A 24736-nucleotide genomic window follows, 5' to 3' on the forward strand; every position below is an offset into this window, starting at 1 on the left:
TCTTCCCCACAATGGAGGTGTATTACTTTTTACTCAAAGACTGATATACAATATCAGTACAATATATATTTGCAGTTAAAATAGCAGCTCAACAGAAACAAAACCCCTGAAACGTTTGATAACTGAAAATATACATTCATTCTCTTTTAATTAACCCACATGATTTTTATTTGAATAATGAAAGAATTTTTTTTCTTTTATCACGAAGAAACAGCCCCAAGCTTCTGACTTAGTTTCCAGGCCATTAGATCAGCACCAGCTCAATCAATAAAACACCAGTGGAAAAGGACTAACCTAACCAAGACTGTTCATCGCCACCAAGTAAATTCAGCCAAGACCTTTCCTGTGTGGTTCACCTGAATTTCTTGGGTTAGAAAATAGATTACTCAAGTTACTGCTACTTTTTTAACAAGAAAGTTGATATTATTATTTATATTTCAACTGACTTCTTGTAACTTAAACTCACCAGAGCTTTCCTTACTTTGGTCTCTGCTAGACTGAGGGACTCATCTAGCTGGTCATCCAAGCTGAATGAACACATATTCATTCCTTCCCTACCTGCCAGTGGTACCGCCACAACTTCTGGCATAAAAGTCAGTAGTTAGGACTTTCAGCTGGAAACAAGATGATAGGGAACAGCAGTTTGTCAGATACTTGGAGGCTAATGGGACAGTGAGCTCTGACCAGCAGCCAAGAGAGGTGTCTTCATCTTAAAGCCATGTAACCATTTGGTGACTAATCTGGTAATGATTCACTGCATTTGTAGCGTGCATAGAAAGAAAGTTTGTAATTTGGCACCTGCTGTGTACACTGAAGCCATTTCTTTACAGAAGCCTTCATGAAATATGCATGAGGAGTTTAACTTGATTTTCAAAAAGTTCAAATTTCACTCATTTTTTAGCAAGTTACCTCAAAGCTGTTGTCCTCAAAGGAACTAACTGAGCCAAGAAATGATTCTGAAGAAACCACAGACTTTCTTTAGCTTAAGAAGACATTGAGATAACTTGCTCCTTCTGTCCGTAGATACAATTTACTGCAACAGCAAGAATTCTCCTTGGAAAACATCACAAGAGAGTGAAAAGGCAGCAGTGCCCTGGCACCTGTGATTAAAAAGAATGCGATACTTTGCAGAAGGCTGTACATAGGACGGAGACAATAACCAGAGCCCTTACAGCTTTTCTTTGTTCCTGCTTCAGAAAAATCTTTTGAAGGCCATCAACTGCCAGATAGTAAAAAAAGAAGTCGTGATAGAAAACAAAGAGGCACAAATTACTTAGGGCTGAAGTTTTTCAAACCAGCAGTTGGAAGTTGAGAGACCATGGAGTCTGAATGAGATGCCGTAAAAGCCTATTTTGCTCACATTTGACTGCAAGCAGACCAGAAGCTATCACAAGCAGAAAACACTGCTGCAGATAAGTACTAGAATGCAATTATATTCGTATTTTGACAATACACAATGAATAAATGTATTACTTGTAATCATCATTCATTTCCCACACCAATCTCATGTATGGTAAAACATACAAATCAAGAAAGCAATCTTGCAAATTGCATTTCTCCTTTCTGTTTTTTCATATCCTTAAATTCTTTTGCCTTTCACAGTCATCAGATAGCTACACAGTGGTGTGGGGGATTAGGAAAACTGCAGCGTAGTTCTCTGCAGCATTTTAAGAGATGTTTCTGAGCACAATAGCTAGCACAAAAACAAATGTGCGACTGAAGACAAGTGTCTGCATCATAATCTGAAGTCTCCAACCCCTTAAGTGTTTTTCAATTCCTACAGATGTACACGTTGATGGAAATACAGCATCTAATGAGTTTCCACCTACTCCGACTGGCCCATCAGCCCTGTTAATAGAATTGTTTCTTTCTCTTTTTCACATTGCTAATGTGCTAATGGCTAAAATTTATTTTCCTCCAGCACAACTCCAACCAGCTAACCTAACAACTCCCAACATAACCCCAGAGTGGCCTGAAATACTAAAATATATAGGCCAGGACAACTCATTTGCTTCCTCTTCAGAATTCAGGGAATGTACTTCTCCTACCTCTTACACTGCAAAAACCACACTTTCTCTGCATTTAGAGGAAGGTCAATGGGCAAAGTTGACACAGTGGCTTGTGGGAAGTTTAGAGAACTGGTACGGTTCAGAAACCAAATTACTTGCTCCTTACAGATATTGCTTAGGACTAGTTCCAGAATATCAGCAAAACATTCTAAAGTCAGCAGGGTACACAAAACCAACAATATTCACATACAGGAGGCCAAATTACCTACTGACATTATTGCCTACCTGCTAATATCACAAATGTGTACCCACACACCCCTTCTAAAAATAAACTCTGTTTAACCGATAAACAGGGTTTATAGCTGAATGTCCCTTTTAATAAGCAGTTATGGATTGAAAGTACAATCAATGCACTGTACTTCCTCCCTCTTGTTTTAATTATTGTTCTGCATAGTTACAAATGATGAATAAGGAAGAGGAAAATTAGAAGGCAAATTATTTCCTTAATCTATCCAGAAAACGCTCTAGGATTATACAAACATACACAGAATTACTCATAGAAGAGTTATATATGCATAGTGGAACAGAAGGGAAAAAAATTGGTATGCAGGAAAAATAAATGTTAGTAACCAAAAGGAATAGTTTATCTTCTACAATAACAGCAGCCTTAACATTACCAATTTAGATAGCAGATATCCATATAATCAATGCACTCAACTGTCAGGCTGGTTTGATGCATCCTTAGTAAGCACTACTGCATAAAATGAAATTTTAAAAAAAAATCTTACAAAGAAGTTTTTATTACGCTATAAAGCTTTACAAGCAATAAAAACAACCAATTCCCACCAATGTAATTTCTTTGTCTTGAATAAAAAGAAAAAAGTAAGTTTTGGGATTCCCTTATTTTTTACATTAGTATGTTGATCAGTCATGGTTCTATAATTATGAAATTCTCCAAATAATTATTTTCAATCATTTGTTAAAATAGAAGCCATAGTCCATTTTCAGCAATGATGCAAGTAACTTGTCTCTTTGAATACTGTTGAGGGAACAAAATAGTAAAAGGATGTAGTTGCATGTGGCTGTGTAAGTAAATATGTGTACGAACAGTCTATGAAGAATTCCCACTGCCACACTAAAACATTTTATATATGTGCTGTCATCGCCTTGTCAAGATCTGGCAATACCACCTTAGTTACATATTACAGATCTTATAATTCAGAGGGAACAGAACATTCTGAGTGTTCCTCACAGTGACATGGAAAAGCTCACGGCATGGCCTTTTGTTTGTTTGTTTAGAAGCACCGGATTCTGCTTATCTGCTCAGGATGCCCCAGCTTTTCAGTGTTTCTTTATAAATCCTAATAATTGCAAAATAATGTACTGAAGATAGTGACAGAGCCAGAAATGCTCACTGTTGTTCACACATTGAAACAAGATGAATGACTTGCCCAGTGTCATGCCAGAATCAGTGGAAATGGCAAAAACCCACATAAGTCTCCTAAGTGCAAGTCAAGCGCATTAACCACAGCATTATTTTTACATCTAAAGTGCACAACTAATCTGACCTTGCTTGCTCAGATAATACTCCTAAAGCTGAAGTTCTACTGTGAGTGTTAACATTTCTTCCTATTAATATTTTAAATAGGATTTCACTAATCCAGCCAGCACAATAAACAATACAAACCTTCCTAAAATGTGAATTCCTGACACTTAAAACTTACAATTGCTGGGTACATTCCCAACTTTAAAAAAGTCCTGCTTTTACTCAGCTTGGCCTAAAATGAAATACCATAAAAATATTCATTATTTTAAAAAGCCTTGCAGATGAAGACTCTGAATGACTTTAAAATAAGCTGTGAAATGCATGAACTTTTCAGAGCTTATTCAAACTTAATCCCTTTAAATATTTGAAGTATAAAACGTTGCAAACGTGCCAACTTTAGTGTAAAAATAAAGGAGTACGTATACGATATGCTTTATACTTGTACCCCTCAGGCACCTGTAAAAGGCAAATGCAGATCCAATAAGAAAAGAAAGTTAAGGGGAGTTTGCTGCCCTTGAGAGACACAGCTGGAAATCCTGACGCATGCACAACAGGACAGTCAGATGAGGAAGATGAATCCCAGATTATAGGAACTCCACACCGAAAAGCAGGGCAGTAGGATATCCTTCAGGACATAGTGGATGTTTTTTGAATCACAGAAAAGGTGAACTTATCATGTGGTGGTACACAAGTAAGGATATGCAGAGAAAACACTCATTTTGGATGCAGACTGCTCGGTGGAGCAATGCATAATATTTTGATTTCCGCTCACCTCTTTTTTTGATACCTGTGTAAACTTTAAGCAGTGGCTGACAAAAAACAACTGATCACAAGGATTGTTTCACCTGCTGTACACCTTCTGCAGGCTGCATATCAATTTAGTTCCTTTCAAAAAGTACTACATTTGAAAGTACTCCTTTCAAAACCCCACAATGCTTGTAACAAGGTATTCTATTAACTACTGCAGCACCTTTGATTAATATTTCCAATGAGAAAGTTGTTCTCAAAAATACTTTTGTGTTTTAAAACCTTGGTAAGAAGAAAGGTGTGAAATTAAAAAAGCTTTTAAAGCCCACCTGAAATAAAGGCATTAATTCAAAAACAGACGTGTACTTCTCTGCTGTAACATTTGCTTTGCATTGTAGAATAAATGACATTATCTTAGTTGGCCCGCTCTTTGGTAGATTTACAATGTTGCAGTATTGTATGTCAGAGGAAAAACAAACCAAAACATAATCCTCTGGAAATTCAGGAAATCATCTACAATTTTCACGTTTATGTTTTCAAATTGGATATTCCAGATTCTAATTGAAAGTAGTGCAGCAAATGCAAAACAGAGCAATTCCTGCAGATAACATGTTTACCTGCAACAGCAGATAAGAATACGTGGAAAAAGAAGGAGTTTGCTTCCTATTCACGGGGAGATGCATTTAGAGTGCCATTTGAAATACTGTCATAAGTACCTTTACACAAGCTAGAGCTTGACTGCTTTCATAAATACACATATATATTTTTGACTTACACCCAAAGCACCAATTTCTGCCCGTAACAGTAGCAATCCACATCAGCACTTTCCACCCTCCAGTAAAACTGAGCGAACGCTCCAGCTCCATCACTCACAATCATCTTGGAAGCATATCACAGAATAAGCTCATTGCTTGCATCCAAATTTTGCCTTCCTAAAATAGAATAGCTTGTTCTAGTCATTGATGCAAAAAATACGTTTTTACAACCAACAGTTGTACAGGAAACTTCAAAGCTCTCAGCTGAAATGGTATCACTGGCATTGGCCATGCAGATACAACGCAGCACCAAGGAAGAGCTCTACCTGAGGAGTGCAAACACAGCAGACCAGGCAAAAGGTGTTCAGTAAGGGGATATCATTCCCCCCGCGGAAAAGAGAGGTCCAGCAAGTCAAGGCAATAACTGCACAGGGTGCAACACTAACTCATGAGGAGCCCTGACGATCCCACTTTGATAGTTCATATGCGTCAATCACTGTATGTGTTCCTCCAGATCAGGACAGAGTCCAAAACTGAATCCAACTTTCACAAATTCTAATGTTATTCCTTAACTATAAAACTACTTTTTGTCTCCAATTAGCCATAGTAAGAATAAAGCATGGAATAGAGGATATACAGGGGTTGCCCTGAACAGACATCAGTGTAGTCCATCTTGTTCTGTCTTTAGTAGCTGACAGCGATCGATGTTTCAGAAACACTGAAAATTAACTTGCTTCTAAATAAGGTTCTGCCTCTTCAGACAAAAATACCTAAAGCAATACAAAAGATTATAAGAGTAATAGGAATAATGTGTCAGTGGGATTCCCACCTATGTTTAAATTTGAATGTGAAGATTTCCCTAGCCAGCCTCCCTCAATTCACACATGCACAAACACTCCACATGCATTACTGAAAGGCTGCTTATGAGTATTGGCAGCTACCAATGCCTTTGCATAAAAAAGGCAAGGAAGTAGTTGATGGGAGAGAGAAGGAATGGCTAAAAGGACAAGAAGGCATTACATAAATATAGAAGACGTGATCCAAAGTCCAATAAAGTCAATGAAATGATTCACACTGATTTCAGAAGTCATGAGAGACAGAGACTGAAAAGGCAGAAAAGATTTTAGCCCCAATGGTAGATATGATTTTCCTCCAAAAGTTCTACAGCAGAGGGCATGATGTTTTTTTCTAAAATAATCATTTATACCAAGATGGCTACAGCCCATTTCGTTTCCTTTTAAATGGCTCTGGCAGCTTTTCCTAACATGTGATATGGAAAATATTTTCTTTTATTTCCCTCACCTTATCTCGTAAAAAAGTTCCTATCCACACACACTCAGGTCTCTCAGACTGCGTTAGTGGCTACACTATCACAGCCCTTGGGGATGATAAAAATGATGTCAGCTGTCAGCTATGTGCCCTGCTTGAAAAAAGGGGCATAAGTGACTACTTGGAAAATCTACTTAGCCCTCCACCACGTTCCAGTTAGAGAAGAGAAAAGGAACACAGCCAGCAGTCTTTATCCTGATGACTGTTCCAGTAGGATTTACTACAAGAAAATAATTAATACAGGATTACAGCTCCATTTGAACCCAGGAACATGTTCAAATGTACACTATGTTCAGACAGTGAGATGGGACAATGACACTTTCTTTCAGATCTTTACAGAATAGGAAAAACCTAAAGTCTGAGAATATTTCAAGGCTGTAGTCAGTCAGCAGCACTAGCAGTCTGCAAAAATATTGTTTTGCATGACATAAAAATAAATGCATCAAAAATCCTTTGTTGTGTCACTGTAAAAACTTCTTGGCTCTGCGATTTATGATTATCAAAAAAAACCCCCAAAAACTGAGCTTCTCTATCTGCTCTTCACTTCTGTTGCATATAAATGCAGCTCAATACAGACTATACATTGAACATGACCAACTACAAATAAGCCCAGCCAAGTTAGCTCTAGGACCCCCAAACCAGAGCCATTTATCATGTAACCAACAAGAACCTAGAAATCCTATTTTATAAGGAGCAGACTGATAAATAAGCAATTTAACTAGGGTTTCAGAACATACTTTGGCTCCAAATACTGTGTTGTGCTAATAAATATAATCTGTCAGCACAGATGGGGAAAAATAAGAAGTAACAGAAGCAGAAATATTTCCCAAACAGTTTTAGGCTAAAACTATTATTGAAGTTTTCCCTTGTCTTTCTGGTAACAGATATAAGAGCATTGTCCTGGGGCATGACACCAAGTAAATGAAGCTGATGGGAAACAAGACAGCAAGATTACAAAAACTTCACCATGGACTGCTTTTTACTATGCACTTTTTACAGACAGCACATCAAACTAGTCCATTATCTTAGGTACTCTCATCACAACATGGGTACTTATCAATGCAATAGGATGAACAGCACCAGGGAACACAATTTGCCATTTAGCTACACATTTCAGAGACAAGCTCTGCCTTAAAACTGCTGCCTCAGGAACTCCTCCAGTTCTTCCCTACCATTATGGCAGATCTCAACATAAATATGGTTGCGTTCCAGTACACAAACACACAGTCATTTCATCTCAAAGGTATGGATCTCCATCAATACAGGTTTTTGCAACATAGGTACTGTGGAGATAAATGTCCTTGATGGTGTCAAATTCAGTCTGGAGGGAATGGTCCAAGACATGGTGAAGAGAGAACAACTACTTGACAGAAGTACCTGCCAAGCAGCAGTGAACATTCCTTTCTTGGCTTCAACCCCTGGCATTTCACGAGCACAAGAAACTGCTGGCATGCAGGTAAAGCCTCAACTGTCCTCTGAAAGTGTTTTCTGTGGCAGCAAAGTAAGTGGAAGCATGGGATGGGACCGGATAATCTTGTTGGGAATGAGACAATCAGGCAGCTGCATACACAGAACAGGATAGTCAGGTGGCCAGGAGTGCATCCAAGCTGTTTTGGTAAGAAGATAAGGAAAGGAGGAGAACCTCACACCTGCCCAGCTGTGAGCTAGTTTAGCTGCCATGAATGACTCCTCAGCGAACTGTATCGGGATACTCCTGTGTGAACTCACTCTCAGTTTTGTGCCATTTAGACCCAAAACACTCTTAGCCGGGCTACTCCGCTTTTTGCCAATCACATTTTTAAGAAGACATTTGTTTATTTATAGAGGTAGATTACCGAGAAGGATTTGCAGTAAGGACTAAATTTTTATTTTAAATGTCACAAAACACCTCTCTGCACAGTTTTAGGAAAACTCCAATGATTCTAAAGGAAGAGGCAGACAGCAAACACGTGCCTTACACAGCACTCTGCCATTTTCATACTCAGTCATGGAGGCAAGAATTAATGAAGACCTGCAGCAAATCACCAACCATCTCCTACTTTGCCCCTTACTCTTTGGTACTAGAAGAAGTGCTTCCTGGTGAAACCAATCTCACTCTTTGTCAAGATGCTCGGAATGAGAGGGATCAGTAAAAAGAGAGCTGCAAGAAATTGCTTTGAACACTTTCAAAAATAATGGATTTATGAGGTAGAGATTGGCCTCCTTAGCCCTATAACGAGTTGCTTCTCAATAAAGTTCAGTTCCTGTTCATATGTGCTTTGAATCTGTCAGTATTGAAATAGTTTTAAGGGGCAAGATAAACATTTACATACAAGGAGACAAGCAGTGAAAATGATATGGGAATGCATCTGGCTTTGTTCTCATGCAGGTCACCATGTGACAGACCCAGCTGAGATTACTCAGCACCCAGTCATTATAAACAGATATCCCTTCAAGGGGCAACTTTATCGACTGACAACTGTGGACTGGCCAATTCTATTTCATCAGCCCATTAGTCACCGTAAATGTGTGAAAAATCCATCTGTTTTATTTCTCTGTATGCACGAGATATGAAAGGAAAAAAAGACCTGTCTAAGCAAAAAGCAAGAGCATGACAAGAATACTGTTATGGTAAGACCTCATTCTCACAGTTCAAACAGTCTCTGTTCCCTCTGCCTCACACAGATGTTTGCTAACACAATAGAAGATTCCTCTCTGTACTCCCTCTCTCACATCAGATAAATCAAAATACCAGTCAGTGATAGTACAAGACAACTATCTACGCTTGAATTGAGTAAGAGACAGCCAAGAAATCTTTCATTCATCCTGAATTTACAGTTACTTTTCTCAAACAAGTAACTTTACGGGTAATCAGCCTGTCTACATGAAAAACGAGGAAAGCAATGTGGGTTTCTGAGGGGCATTTTGGAAGAGGTGAAGATCTTTATACCCAGAATAACAAGTTAAAGACTAGACTCCTCAAACACAAAATCGGTATCAGCTGTACTTCTAGCATGGAAAAGAAATAATACAAAATAATAATGCAGGGTAGAACTGGTTTATAATTGGGGAGAATTTGACTTAGCCTGTTTTAGCTACATGGACCACATGGCCATTGTACCAGTAGGCCTGTGGACATACACGCAGTACCTGCAATTCAGCAAGAAATGCTGATGTAGATTATTTCAGCAAAAAGCATCTGAGATTTGATCAAATTATTTATAGAGTGAGTTAAAAATATTAGTTATAGTACATGCAAGACTCTGAATAAATGAAACTCAGTGAATCCTTTTTAGGAGGGAGAAGAGAAAGACATGAGAAAAGCTTCTACATGGCCACATTTTTCCTTTTCTCCTCAAATGGAATGTTTATAAAATGCATCTTTTAACAGGGATCTCCAAAATCGTTCCTCAACAATCCAACAGCTATGTGTAGTCTATCATTACTAGATTTCTCCTCGTACTCCCACCTTTAAATATTGTGCAAGATTTGGCTGTTTGCTAATATGAGTAAAGTAGCTTTATTACTGATACAAAAAGCATTTCCTAACAGTGTAAGCTACACTGGCTTTTGGAATAGGTTCAAAACGGGTCAGACCGTCTTCTTACCAGAAGCTGAATTACTTCGGCATATGCAGCTGAGAGAAGTCTAGGAATGGAGATGTTCTGGTACCAAGAACATTTCCAGCCACAAATCATACTCTTCAGTGCAGACCAACCTTCACACAGCAGAATGGGCAGAGTTTTCAGGTGGTGTTGAAAACCCCACAGGAACACTGAACAAAGAACTGCCTCCCAGTCTACAAAAGTTATATTACAAGGAACGACTCTTTTTAGATATCCATGGGGAGCACACTCCCCTGTTATTTTACCATGCAAACTGTATTTGTAGTTACCACTGAATTTTTGCTGTGATGTGAATGAGAAGTGATTGTAAATAAAATGAATTCTGCTTCAAAACTGTGGAGCAAGCTGGAAACACTTAGAAACAGGCACTACTCTAGTCATACACCACAAATATTTACTCCCTTATGGGAGCTGAGAGTGTGACACAAAACCTCAAGTAGTTACTGGTCCCCACAAAGAGTTTGCAACTTCCTGAACTAAAATACTAATTTAGAATTGGACTTTTCTTCACGCCATGACTCCTCTGCTCTTTCTGGGAATTATGGATATTTTAAAATATTACTAATTCTCACTAGCAGATGGTAGTAGCACTTTGTCAGAGCATTATTACATTTAAGTTAACGCTTTGGAATTTTAATGCAATGGCTCCAAGACATACTTCTCAAACCCCTCCATAAAAGGGCCATTTCAAAGCTTACATCTATGACTGCTGCCATTCACTGCCTTCCATATATTTTAAGAAGTGGCCTTTGAAAAAGCAGTATTAAAAAATGATAAAATACTTTCAAATCCAAAATGGTCAGGAGGAATTTGTGAAACGAACCGCAACAAGAAACCTCCACTGTATTACTAAAGCAATGCCAACAACAAAATACATCTCCATGGCCCCGACTCCTGAACCTCCTTCAAAAAACCCAAATGCTAGTTATTTCTGAGGAGCAGAAGTTTGTTTACTCATTGCAGATGCCTGGAGGTGACAGCAAAAGAAGTCAGCACACGCTCGTTCTGAAGGGAGGATTAGTCAGAATGAAGGGATGAGGGCACCAGGGATGTTCCCAACAGCTTCCAAAGCTCCAGCACCAGCAATTTCAATATTCTATTTGTTACTCCATGTTAGTGGTACGAAATGATGCAAGGACCATTTTTATAGAAAGTTAGCCCCTCTCTCCCTTTCATGTTCTCTGTGGAGGTCTGTAAACCTGGTATTTTCTGAAAACACTCGTACTCCTTACTTGACACAACACAAAGAGCCAATTAATTCTAGGCTCAGGGACATCTGGCAGTCTTAGAAAAAATGGGGGGAAAATGCATCCCTTTAAAAAAATGCTAAAAATCTCCAATCCCACAGTACTTTAATGAACAGACCTTTTTTTTTTTTTTTTTTTTTTTTTTTTTTTTTTTTTTTTTTTAATACTAAATCCTGAGCAGATGATTTTCAGCAATAGCAGTTTCCAGATGCTATCATTATCTACCTTCCCCTGAGGCACTATTTACCTTGTCCTTCCGATACATCATTACCTGCTATTGAAGATCACTGATCTCAAACAGAAAAATATTCTAAAAAACTATTATCCCAAGTCTTAATGTGTCTCATTTACAGGAAACACAAGCCACTGGCTGTGCCTTTGCTGCCTTGGATGGGGGTTGGACAAGGTTGATGTTGACAGAAAACCAGACCAAATGAGGACATCTTCCACGAGATAAGTGTGAAAGGAGATCCACACTCACCACTCCGGAGCTTCACTGAAGAAACTTTTAAAGCAAGCTACGCAGCTATTTGAGATGAGGAGAAAGCTAGCACCACTCACCCCCTCAATTCCATGAAAGTCATGGCAGGCTTTGCATTCAGAAGCAGGTTGCATTATTTACCCTTTCCTTCCTTCCTAAATTAGGTCAAAAGTCAATGGAGCAGAAGCTGTGGCTGTGTGCATCCCTTCCTCCTACTCACCAGCCACAGAAGCTGAGTTTAAAAGGGGGCACGGTACAGAGCAGCCTATGAAATAAAATACTAAGGCAGTGCCAAGGCACAGGAAGGTACAATACATTCAGAGTTACCCTGGGAGGAGAGGAGTGGAAGATGAAACTTCAGTACTCATTGTTTGCATCTGTGTACAAGGGTATTAAACAATACAAAGGTAAAATGGATCTCACTTCTCTGCCAAGTAAACAGGTACAATTGTTGGCTGAAAAAACCCCAAAAACCTAAGATCTACCACGCAAATCAAATGCTTTATGGTAAAACTATAGAGTCTAGACAGGGAGAAACAATCCCATTTTCTAATCTGTAATTTAGTTTCTTTAAAACTTAATATTATCTTCTAGCTATATTGTTCTCAAAGCACCAGTTGCATTATGTTATTAAGCTTTTCAGTAATATTTGTGCCATTCCAATCTCTTGCTCCTCTGGATTTCCCAACTTTTTTCATATGCTTAGACTTATACCTCCCCTACGAGGCCTGTCCCGAATATAAAGCCCAGTCTCCAAACCACATAATATTTCCTGCTGTTCCCTGAAGGTACCCTGCACTGCTCATCACTCATGCCTCCGGCACCCTTTCTCCACTCAGCTAACTCCCACCACTGCTAAACACAATCCCCTTCCAAAGCTCCCACATAGAAGGCACCACCAGAACATTCCCCAGAGCAGCTCTGTGGCAGAGAACATGGGTTTTTCCTGCCCACTGCCTTCAGCCATTTTATTTAATGTAGGCCCTTATACTCTTGGCAACACTGGCAAAAATGGGAGGACTTTTTCAAGTAAATGAGCATTTCTCATGTACCTCCAGGACGCAATCCAATTCCAGAACAGGAGAGCTACTTCAAGGAGTTGGAAAATAATTTCTCTAGATTGTTTCAATAATATTTCCACAGCAATACAAAAACTTCACAAGACTACCAAAGCAGCCTGCAGATACTTTCAGAACCACTGACTATACTTAAATATCTCTTTCAAACAAATTAGGGGATTTTGCAACACATATCGTTCCACTTTCAATAAAAGGGGGTGTTTTCTTCCTACCTAGTCTTCCAAAACTGTACTAAGAAATACTTATCTAAGTGCGACAGAGTGAGAGGGCATGCGCATAATCATGCATTTTTTCCTGTAGGAGGTAAACCCAGAGAGTAACATGGTAGCAGCTGATGAGGTAATGATTGCTTGTATTTGGCCAATTTAATCCACGTTGCTGGCAATAACATCCTGTAGGGTAATAAACACATTGTTGCCCTTCATTTTTTGTCAGCTCTTTCACCTCACAGCCCCAATCAGGAACTTTTGACATCAGCCACGCAGCATCTGCCCTGACAGGTCATCCCTGTAAACGTTTCTACCTGCTTTCATCCATTTGTATCCAAAGTGATCATTCACAAACATGAATGAGTGAATCCGCCTCTTAAAAGACACAGAAGTCTCCAGGTGTACAAACTGAGTCCCAGAGAGATCCAAGCCCTCTCTTTCAGTTCAGCTTCAAATCTGACAGCCAACTTTTTGTTTTATATTTGTACAGCTTCCAGCACAGTGGGGTGCCATTTCACAACTTTTATTCCCGTTATGGCCTCCTGCCTGCAAGCTAAAAGCCTCCCAAATCTTCATGTTGTTACTTAGGGTGGAAACTACTGCTGTCCCAAATTAAAGAAAAATACAGTCAAGTATTTTCAATAAGAACAGTCCTTCCAATTACTGAAAAGGTGTGTACACAGTATATACAGTATATGCATGCATTAATACATACCCAAGTGCTTGCTATTAACCTGTAGAATGGAGCTAGAATACCTCCAGAATGTAAATTTTTAAAAGTATTTGTAGCAAATACGTCAGTGGATATACTTCAATACCGCTTTAGCCCATTTATTCACAAAGAGGAGAGCTGAAGGAAGATTACCTTTACAAATTATAACCAACTTTTTGAGGTGTATGTCTCAAAAGAGGCCAAATAGGTGGAATTCCACATTTCTCCATAAACCCCAGAAATTTACAGAGAAAAAAACAGTTTTATCCAAATAATAAATATTTGTGTTATGGTGTATTTAACTTTTTACTTCCTGTACGTTAAAGCAGGTATTTAAGAGCACAGAACAGAGTGACCATTGCAACTTCTTGCCATGAGCCTGGAATACGAGAGAGAAAGAGACTAATACAAACAGTGAAAGGGAGAAATTAGCATGACCTAAAATAGCTCTTTCATTTGCACTTAATGCAGTGTCCATACACTGCCACTGTTCTACAGTGGCTTCACTGAGCAAGAACTGTGTCTTTTCTGCTGTCTTCTTCCCTTTGCCAACCCTCTAGTACATTAAATAGTTTTAAGGTTCTCAAATGTTTAAATTGAACACTATAAAGATTGCAAGATGGCAACGGATAAACGAAAAGAAACATCCTTGCTTAGTCATGTTTGGTCTGGAGATACCCCTACTGTGGCTTCCAGCGCAGCCAGACAAGTTATAATAAAGACAGTAATCAGTGAGATATCTCTACAGTAGTGTCTTGGCACCTTAGAAATACAACTGACATCTTCAAAACACCCCAAAGGCTCAGGAGCCTGAGCTTGACTGAGATGAGTTCCTGCATGCTTTAAAACCAAAGCAAGTCTGTCATCAGGTTTGGGTCCCAAACACAGCTCTGGAGTTGGCATTCCAAGGCAGAGAAGCCTGCCCTCTGCAAAGTTTTGTTTCTCTATTTAAAAATGGGTTTGCAAAATTGATATATCTGTGTTGGGGTTGCACAGCAAATCCAGGCCTGGCATTCAGGTCTGCTGTTCCACCATCCTCTGCTCTCTCCAGAGCTCTCATCCGGAGCTCCTTTCCACAGCACTCGAGTGCTGCTATTTGATTTTGATTTATCACAAGTGAATTATTATAATGAAATCACCAACTCCATTTAAGCCTCTGAGAAAGATATGGTTGGACTAACAAAAAATTGTTCTGCAAAGCAAGCGATTAGTGTTAGGTTCACTGGATATTGGCCTTAGCAATCCAACTGATTACAGAAAGTTAATGTTTTTAAAAGCAATGAAAAAATAAGGTATTAAATCCTTTAAATCTGCATGAAAAGCTCCAAAAGGAATTTTACAATTTTTTTCACTGCATATTTTATTAGATATGTGACATTTTATTCATGGATAAAGCAAATATAACTATTAGGAATAATTAGCATTTCAGCACAGATTGTTATCTAATACATTAAAATACACATATAACTCCTCATGTAAAGTCTGTAAATTCTGTATCCTCACATTTTTCCCCTTTCTGGTTCAGGACCTTTCCATTGAGCATAGCATTTACAGGAACATTATAGAGCTCCCAAAGAAATAGCAACAGACAGAACTAGTGGCTTTCGCCTTTGTTATCTTATTTTCTTCCCCTCCTTGCATTTTTACTCATTTTCTTTTTCAATTTTCTCTCAAGTATAGAGCTTGTCAGATAAACCCAGCACAACTTTCAAGAAACTTTTTCCCTTTCATCTTTTCTACCCTACTCCCCCATCATTCCACATCTAATGGGTATAATGGAAATCTACTTTAAATCTAACGCTGCTCTTACAAATCCATCAGTTTACAGTTGACTAAAACTAGAGTAATTGCCTCTGTACCACCTCTTCCACCATAACTTTAATGTTACACAGAAATGCTACAGTTACTGTATTATCCTTTCTCATTAAGTGTCACTTTTTATGAGGGCTTTTTTTTTTTCTTTTTTAAATTTTTTTTTAATTTTTTTTATTTAATGCAGCACATAGAGCTCTCAGAATATCCCTTCCTTGAGCTTTTGTGGTGAGTCTCAGACCAAAGCAGGAAGAAGTCTCTCCAGCTGAAGTACACTCTGCGGTACAATACAGAACAAAAAATACATCCTTCTCTGAATTAAGTATATTATCACTGAAACTAGGACATAAATTCTGAAGCTTACAAAATTACAGCAGTGCACAACATCAAACACGCTCCCTTGCCAGGTTTCAGAACTGTCATCCAAACACCAGCACATTTCATTTCATTTCACTAACCTTCAATTTCAGCCTGTCCTCCCTGTTAGGGAGATCACTTACAACTCTCCAAATCACATAAGCCTTTATTAATTATAGTGGTTGCAGACACAGGAGAATCTTTCCCTTACTCCATCAGCTCTCACAACTGCTTGGCCAACAATAACCAGAAACCAAAGCCTGACACTTGTATGGAAGAATAGCAGAGGAAACTGCCCTGATGGGGAAATCCAGAAAGAGCTGTACAAACTCCCCTGCTCCTGGGAAATCCAGAAAGATACAGCAAGAAAGGCACCTTTTCCTCACTCACTCCTCCTCTAAATGGTTCCATTTCAGTCTAGATGTTTAAATTACTATGAAAGCGATACACAATTATATTTCGCCTCTGTAATGGGTGACAACGACACTTCCCCTTCTCCATCTGCTGTGTCAAATGCACAAGCCAGCTAAAAGCTGTGCCCAGAAGGCTTTGCCCAGGCCTCCCTTACCTGGTGTTGAGGACGGATTAACCAGCACCCCACCAAACTTATCCAACATGCACTTAGCCCACATTCCATGGCACATGTCACACAGCACCTCCTCAGTACTGCACCTGTCCCAACACAATCTGCTAGCTTAGATGAGTGGGGAAGCCAGTCAACATTACTCTGAAAAAGGCCAACGTTGCTCATTTTGGTAACTACGGCAAGCAACAGGACAGCAACTACTTCCTCATGGACATAACACACGGTGCAGGAAGATAACAGAACACCACAGAAGGAGAGGAAGTGCATCTGGGTGCAGGAAGCCCTGTAGGGAGCCAGCTGCTACAACACAAGCCTGGGGTATAAAACACTTCAAAGCAACATGGGCTTCCATGAGCAGCTCCCAGCCACTCTGTCAGGGTGCAGGAACCTGCCTGTTTTGCCTTACTCTCGGGCTGTGACAGTCATACTTGTCTCTTGGCACCTCCAGGTAGCACAAACTGTATCTGGGGCTCTCACAGATGAGTGTGAGCTTGAGCAGAGCCATGAACTGGACTGTAGGGACTACAGGATAGGACTGTAGGATGCACAGGTTTGGAGCTGTCCAATTTTTGACACAAAAGCCAAGCCAGAATCTGAAATGGAGGTTTTCTTCAAAATTTCACCAGCTTAGATAGTAACTGACTACTTCTGGAATTCAAATCTAACTGAAAAAAGAAAAAACAGTGACAACTGAATTTGCAGATGCAGAAAGGTATCTGAATTTGCCTAATTACTAATGTGTGACCTGAAATCAATCTTTGGCATATGCCATCATGTGTCATAATATATGTGCAAAACATGTTTTCAAAGTTTGATCCTTTTCCTATAATTGCTAAAAATACTAGAATATTATTTCCTTTTCTTATTGGTCACTTATAAGTCCAAACATAAGTGGTAATTAATTACCTGTGCCTAATAAGTTTTTAAACACCGAAGATACAAACAAAAATGTGTCTGGAGAGTGTGTAGATTAAAAGACTGTTACCATGTTCTCATATATAACCCAGGTAATTAAGAAAACTAATTAGAAACTGATAGCCAAATAGAACTACTTTTTCACATAAACTGTTTTTAAACCCATTTTTTTACTGTGCTGAAAAATTATCAAGCAGTGGAGTAGTAGTAACAAGGAGTGAAAATACAAACCCCAACTCAAAAGGCAAAAGCCTCCAATAAATTTCAGCCAAAACCAGGCTGTCATGGCAGATTATAGATAGCTATATATCAAATGGAAGAAAATGATGTAAGTTCAAGTCTATATCTAGGGAGTAACCTAATGGCTTACAGAAGTCATCTCTTGCCAATACCACTTGCTTTACAGGGCCAGGGAGTGGAAGAGAACCATACTTAATGCCTTTGTTCATTAAGTTAAATGAACCTTAGTTGGTAGGTTTATGTAGTCACAGTCTTGAAAGATTTTTCTCCAGTGTGTTTTTTCAGAGATGGCATTGTGAGAATAAAGGCTCAGTGCATCCCTAAGTAGTCATGTGAAAGCACAGAGCAGCAGCAGTGATTGCCATGTCAGACATTTGGTAGGGCACCACTTGAAAACGGATGGTTGATTTTTTTTTTTTTTTTTACTCTGCCTTTATAAAGAACAAAGAACCTGATATAACACTAGGAGTTATTTAAGAACACGAAAAGGAGCTGCCTGCTGCGGTCAGCAATCCACAGGCTCAGTTTAAAATCTTCTGAAGTCAACTAAGCAACTCACCTGGATTATGACAGACTCTGGATCAAGCTTTGACGATGACTAAGAAACACTCCAGAAAGCAGTGACACCTAATGGCAAACATGCCTTTGGATAATGGCAAGCCCTAATCTATGGCGTGCAAAGTCATCCCTCTTTAGCTACAGAGCAACTAACACACATCACAGGGACTGAAGCGCTGCCACAAATCTAAGCACCTGGGAAAGTGTGTCAGAAATAACACACACAGAAGCAGAGAGTTCATCACGCAGCCTGAGCACTGAAGTAGAACATACTTTCTAATAGAACCTCCTGGCTGCTCAGACCCAGCACACTGGCTTCCAGGTCCTCACTCATAGGTGTGTGTAAAATAAGCAAGTAACCTTCTCGCATCCTAAAGCAGGGACAACGGGGGCCTGAATGCTCCCCTGCGGGCACTACAGGCACACAGAGATTTATTTGTTTTCAATAAATCTGGTTTGCTTGCGTGTCCTGTGCTTTACAAACGTATGTGAGAGTACTGTAATGAACAGTTAGTGGCATACACTACATACCTCCTAATGAGGCTTCACCAATAGTACAACAAATTAAATTCCTATTACCAATTCACAACACAACCCAAGCTGCACTGTGGCACATGAGCTTACAAGAAGAAACGTGGCCAGGAATACCACCAAGCAACAAGAATCCCTTTCTTTTACAGGAAAAAAATTACATTTTCGTCACCACCAATATCAAGAGAAGAAACAGGCTATAGACCCCATGCTGGAATTGCCTTGATATCATTAACCATGGTACAGAAAGCTGAAAGGTATGAGCCAAAACTCAGGACCCAGCAATGCTGGGAACTTGTCCAACACAAGGAATGCAGCAGTCCTGGCCTACAAAGTCTAAAAGCTGAGAGGAGTAAGGTAAGGGCAGAACTGACTTTCTCTCTCAGGAAGAAAAAAGGGTATCTATAAATATAATAAAAACAGATGTATATTATATGTAGAAACATATATAATACATAACTAAATCTTATATATATTTATGACATTTCCTTTAAAAATAAAAAAGCCAAGGGCGATACTCAGCTGACTGTATGACTTAAGTTACTGATAAACATAAAAACCAACTTGAGGTAATCAGGGAGGCTGAACTAGGTTAATTAGCCTTCAAAAATACTGTATTTTTCAGCAAAAACTTCTGTACCACACTATGTGCCTGCTGCCCTAGGCGATTTTGCAGCACCTAATACACATATATCTGCCTATATGTTTCTATAAGCACAATAGGAAATTCATAAGCATGCAGAGATGTATTACTATGTACATATCAAGGGAAAATAATGAGCACAAAGCACAAAATATGAAAGCATAAGACTATCAGCGGTAGAAGATACAAAGCATACGCAAATTGTGTGGTTGACAAGGAATGCCACCTAATCCCTGCTTAATTAAAACACTGTTCTAAACTCCTGTTTAGGGAGTGAGGAGTGTGGGACGACTGATGTATGAAGGAAATATCAGGCAGCGTGGCTAATCTCAAAGACTTGGGAGCTTTCGAGCTACATAAATCAGAGCGACTTTTTGAATAGCCTCATAAAACACAGAATCATTACCATTCCACTCACGACTTTCAGATTCTTCCTACAGCATACAGATCATTAGGAAACTTCTAAGCAATCAAGTAATGTGGGACTGATGAAATTACTCAATCAATGCATGGGCTGAGAGAAGCAGCATAATACAGGATTGCACAGTTTTGACATGGTAACCCTGCCCCTTTCTTTTTTATATAAGGGTAAGGAAAATTATAGTGGAGTAGATTCATTTCACCATTTTCACAAGACTGCTTAATGTAGTCCTTCTGAACTGCCAGTTCCTATTTATAATAGCAGGGCAGCAGAAACGTACACACTATAGGCAGCTCTACCGATGTTTAAAATATGATACAGGAAAACCTTCTTTTTTAAAATGTGCACAGTTACATATACACAGACCTTCTCTAGAGATCAAAAAGTAAAATCTGAACACAGAAGACAGGAAAGAGAAAAGGCATTATCATAGATAGATAACCAGTCACTGTATCCCTCCCACTGACATCACCAAGTCATTAATGTCTACTCACTAAATTGTAACATTTTTTTGGCATTGTCTGAGGGATGACTGATAAAATACTTTGAGACAGAAAGCATCCTTTTACAGGAAACACATAAAATAAAACGTAGGAAAGCAAAAGAGTTTGTGTATTATACTGAAAAAAGTATGTATGGGTATGGACAGGTAACATGTTATTTCTTATGACCATCTGCCCCTCTCAAACATGGGAAAATATTTTCCACTTGAATATCTTAGCACTGCAGAATGAAAAAAAGATAATGCATTTATTCTGTCTGTTGCCCAAGGCATCAGTACTACCTCTGGTAGTATTTCTTTTTCCCTGAACTGAGCATTTTAGTTTTTTCTTTGGCTTTGTGAACTCTTCTGTAGTTAAATTCTTCAGAGTACCCTGCTGCTGCTTTTGCTCACTCATTTAAATATAGTTTATTACTTATGTCTAAATATTTTATACATATACTTATTTAATACAAGCGGAGGAAGGCAAAAGGGGGTCAGAAGACCAGTTCACAAAATACAGTGGTGTTACTTGGGGCCAAATTTTCATCTGTGAGCTGTACAAGTTGGAATATTGAGCTGCATACTCATTTACTGTTAAAACAGTTCTGATTTCAGGTAATTTATTTTCAGAGTATTCATTTTCGTAGATTTAAAGCTCTGTGTAACAGTTAAATAGTTTTCCATTTTCACGGTAGCATAAAGAAGTCTATAAAAAGACCTGATCCCCTTGTCAGCTGTACAAATTGTGTCTCAAAACAAATTGTGTGAGAAGCAGCTGCTTTGATTCTGCTAGTTTGGGGGTTTTTTGTTTTGGATTTTTTGTTGTTTGTTTGTTTTTTTGTTTTTTTTGTTTTTTTTTTTTTTTTTGGCTTTCAATGAGGACTTACTGTGTTGATGTATCTAATCACTAACAGCATTATTTAAAAAAAAAATAAGAGTTAAAATGTGTTGCATTTATCACATAAAACAACAATTTTATAGCCAAACAAACCAAACAAATTTTCATTAACACGAGGGGGAAAATAGCTACCGTCTCCCCTGATGGCAGTGCAAAGGCACACAGCTTGCCCAGCAGCGCTGCTTTAGCCAGGAGGATGGGCGACAGTGGACTGCAAAGAAACTCCTCATATGCTACACAAAGTTTCCCCCCAAATCCTAGGATGTGATCGTTTGATACAAGCTCTTAAGAAAGAAACGCTAAGACGTAACTGTCTCCTAGTGTCGCTTTAACAGTCTGCAACTGGGAAGAACTGAAAAAGTCCTTCTCCCTTTAAAAGGAGGGCACAGAGCGCTACCTCTCCTGAGCAATATTTGCTGCTCCAGTCGCACACAGCCAAAAGGACTGACCCCTATAAAGTTGCAGTACCGAAGGGGAACGGTGCCTTCCGGGCTCGGGGACAGCTACACGAAGGGCTAGCGCACCGCTGCCCCAATATCGGTCCTGCAGGAACGCGCCTGACGGCCGGGCTTTCCAAACGCTCTCCCCGCTTCCCCTTTCACAGAAATCCGCTACGGATCCCCACGACAAGCACCGGCAGACATATTTTATAAAGCCAATCCCGGGGAGAGCGGCAGCTTCCCCACAGCCGGGGCCGGCACCGCCCCAGAAACCTCCCCAAAACCCCGGCGGGACCCTGCCCCGAAATGCACCTTCCCCGGGGCAGCGCGGCGCCGGCCGGCAGCCCGCCCCCGCTCCGCCTGCGTGCGGTGCCTGCAGATGGGCGAGCGGCCGCGGGGGAAGCGCCCTCCTCTCCTCATCTCCCCATCGCCGCTCCTCTCCCTCCCCGCGCATCCCCGGCCGGCGCAGGGGGGGGCCACTCGCTCTCGCCAGCCGCGGGAACCGAGCGCCGCTCGGCAGCGGGACTCGGCGCTTCCTAGGGATGCGCCCGCCGAGAGCGAGGGCTGCCGTGCCGGAGATGGCTGGGGATAACGGGGAGCGAGGGGGCGCGGGCGGCGGGGAGTGCGGGCAGCGCCGTGCACCGGCATCACCCCAGCTGCCCCCTGCCCCCGGGATGGAGGGGAGGCCGCTGCTCTTGCCGGGAGCCGCGGCTCGGGGAGGCGCACACGGGGCCCGCGGGGTGGCGGCCCGAAGCGGGTGCCGGACGGCCGGAGCCCCCCAACCCCGCGGCCGCCCTGCCCGCCCGCGGCAGGGGAAGCGCTCACGTTGCCAAACCACCTGTTCCGCCGCGGGAGAGGAAGGCGGGATGGGGGGTGTGAAGGAAGGAAAAGTGTGGGAGGGTGGGGGCTTTGCGTGGCTGTCACCGTGGTGTGAGGAACACGGGGAGGCGTGGGGTGTCCCCCGGCCGAGGGCGAGCTGGGGCAGGCGGAAGGGAGGCTGGAGCTAAGGAACTGGGGAAGTGCCCGAGCCCTGGGCCCCCCATCATCAGCCTCATCAAAACCTCAAGGTCTAAAGCACGCACATACCCCGCCGCCAAGAAACCTTTACACAGCGCGGTAGGGGAAAAAGAGGACGCCTGAGGTCCTGGTGGAAAGCGGGGACTAAACAACGGAAAAAAAAAAAAAAATAGAAGAAGAAAAAAAAAGAAAAAGCGAGCAAGCGATAAAAGAGAGTGGGGGCTGCGGGGGGAGGGGGGAGAAGCCTTCCAAGAGAGGGAAGGTTGCAAAGGAGAGCTGGAAAAGTGTCCAGCAGCATCAGCGGGCACAGCACCCCCTTACCGATATGAATGATTGAATCTGCAATCGCCGCTTTCCAGGTTCGAGTCCAACAGACGGACACGACCAGGATGAGGGAGAAAACTTCCATCTCCTCCGGAGGTCCAGGCTTTATAACAACAGATCTCTTCGCCAAACGGTGCTGCCGGGGAGGCAAGTGCAGCGCAGGAAGCCCAAGAGTTAGAGGTGCAGCCGGAGGAGTGTGTAAATCCCGATGGCTGGCGCAGAGCCGCGGCTGGTCAGGGAGCGAGCCCCAGGCTCCGAGCGCTTCTCTCCTCGGCGAAACCCCGCGTCACTTCGCGGGGCTCCTGGGCAGCACCAGAATTGCTGGGAGCGCCGGCAGCAAATCCATCCAGCCCGGGCGCCGCCGCGGGCAGCAGACGCCTCTGCTGGTCAGACAATCCCCATCCTTCCGCCGGGTCCAAGGATCCGCTCGGTCCCGCTGCTGCACAGCAACTTCCAACCCACACCACGCACACGCTCACACACACAGACACACACGCACACACACCAGCAGACACGCACACACACCAGCAGACACGCACAAACCCTCTTGGCCGGAGAAGCCCCAGGAGCCCGCAGCAAATAGCTCGCCTTCAGCGAGGTGGGAGGAGCGGGCGACCGAGGGAGCAGGCGATCCCGCTCCCAGCAGCCAGATTCCTGCAGGAAAAGCCCCCCCGGAGGCCAAAAAACAAAGTGAACTTCAAGGTAATGCAGATAGTAATGCAGAGATTTCCCCCCACCCTTGGCTTGGAAAAATCGCTTCCCGCAACTGGAGGGGAAAAAAAAGAAAATCTGCCAATGGAGCCCAGCGTGCTGTCTCTGTCGCGCAAGGTGGTGGTTGGACAGGGCAGAAACGAGAGGAGGAGAACCCGGAGCGAGGCAGAGGAAAGCAGATGATGGTCTGTCTGCAGGTTGCTTTTGGAGCTTGCTTTGCTGGTGGGATGCAGAGAGAGCTGGCAGCTCCAGCACCAGCCAGCACGTTGCCTAGAAATGGATCACCTAGGAGAAGGAGAGAGAGCGAGAGATAAGTGCTATCAGCCAGAGAGGGAGAAACAGAGAGCGAGCGAGAGCGCTTCTCTCTAATAACCACCTCCTCCCCCTATCTGCAATACGAGGGAGAAACAATATAGAGCCCTCGTCTCCCTTGAAATCTTCAACTGGGACTGAGGAACAGACATAGGCAAGAGTGCATACAGCCTAAAAATACTTTGGGGGAGGGGGGAGAGAAAATCTTTTCCAAGTGTTATGCTCAGTTTAAAAAAAAGAAAAAAAACAACCCACCCCATTTATTTAACCTTGTAACTCCACTGTGGGGATCAAGTTCAAAGCTAGACCGGCACTTCTGCTTCTCAGCCTTTGACAAGTGAGTCAGGGACGTTACTTGAAGGGGAAAAGGAAAAAAAAAATCAGGGACACCTGGCCTCTACGGGAAAATGAAGACCTAAAAATCTATTAATATTACTTTAATTATCTGTGTTCTTGATGGAATTTGCACAGCTCTTTAAAGCAATGAATTAAGGTTTTTTTCTCCTCTCTCTTTAGGTAATGGAGAAATTTCTATGGGAAACATTTAGAGTGCACTTTTGATGCTCAGGGTTCTATGAATTCATTAACCAATTAATCCTCAGACTTCTCGTGATGTAGTTAAATACATTATCCCCATTACACAGACAGAGAATTGTACAGAGAGGTTAAGTATGTTCCTATAAAACAGTCTAAATCCCCACTTTATGTCTTAATATACTTTCTTCTGACTGATTTTTCTAGTCCTACTAAAAACAGGAAGCAGAAATC

The 24736-nt window shown here is 41.4% G+C and overlaps 1 protein-coding gene across 3 annotated transcripts in view; it reads right to left on the reverse strand.

Moving 5' to 3' along the window:
• The window catches only part of GRID2 (glutamate ionotropic receptor delta type subunit 2), a 675112-nt gene extending 651888 nt beyond the window's left edge, over positions 1-23224 (reverse strand). For 2 of the 3 annotated variants that reach the window (XR_010721503.1, XM_066186371.1), the window contains exon 1: positions 22943-23091. Coding sequence is in view for 2 of the 3 variants with exons in the window: in XM_066186371.1 (XP_066042468.1) it covers positions 22943-23030 (88 nt within the window). In the remaining variant the exon portion in view is untranslated. Of the gene's footprint in view, positions 1-22942 lie in introns of all 3 variants that reach the window. The other variant, XM_066186372.1, reaches the window with a different exon arrangement.
• Between the last annotated feature and the right edge of the window lie 1512 nt (positions 23225-24736).

Source organism: Chamaea fasciata, unplaced genomic scaffold (assembly GCF_029207755.1).
Source record: "Chamaea fasciata isolate MVZ Bird 193981 ecotype frontalis unplaced genomic scaffold, bChaFas1.0.hap1 SCAF_6, whole genome shotgun sequence".
Taxonomy (NCBI): domain Eukaryota; kingdom Metazoa; phylum Chordata; class Aves; order Passeriformes; family Sylviidae; genus Chamaea; species Chamaea fasciata.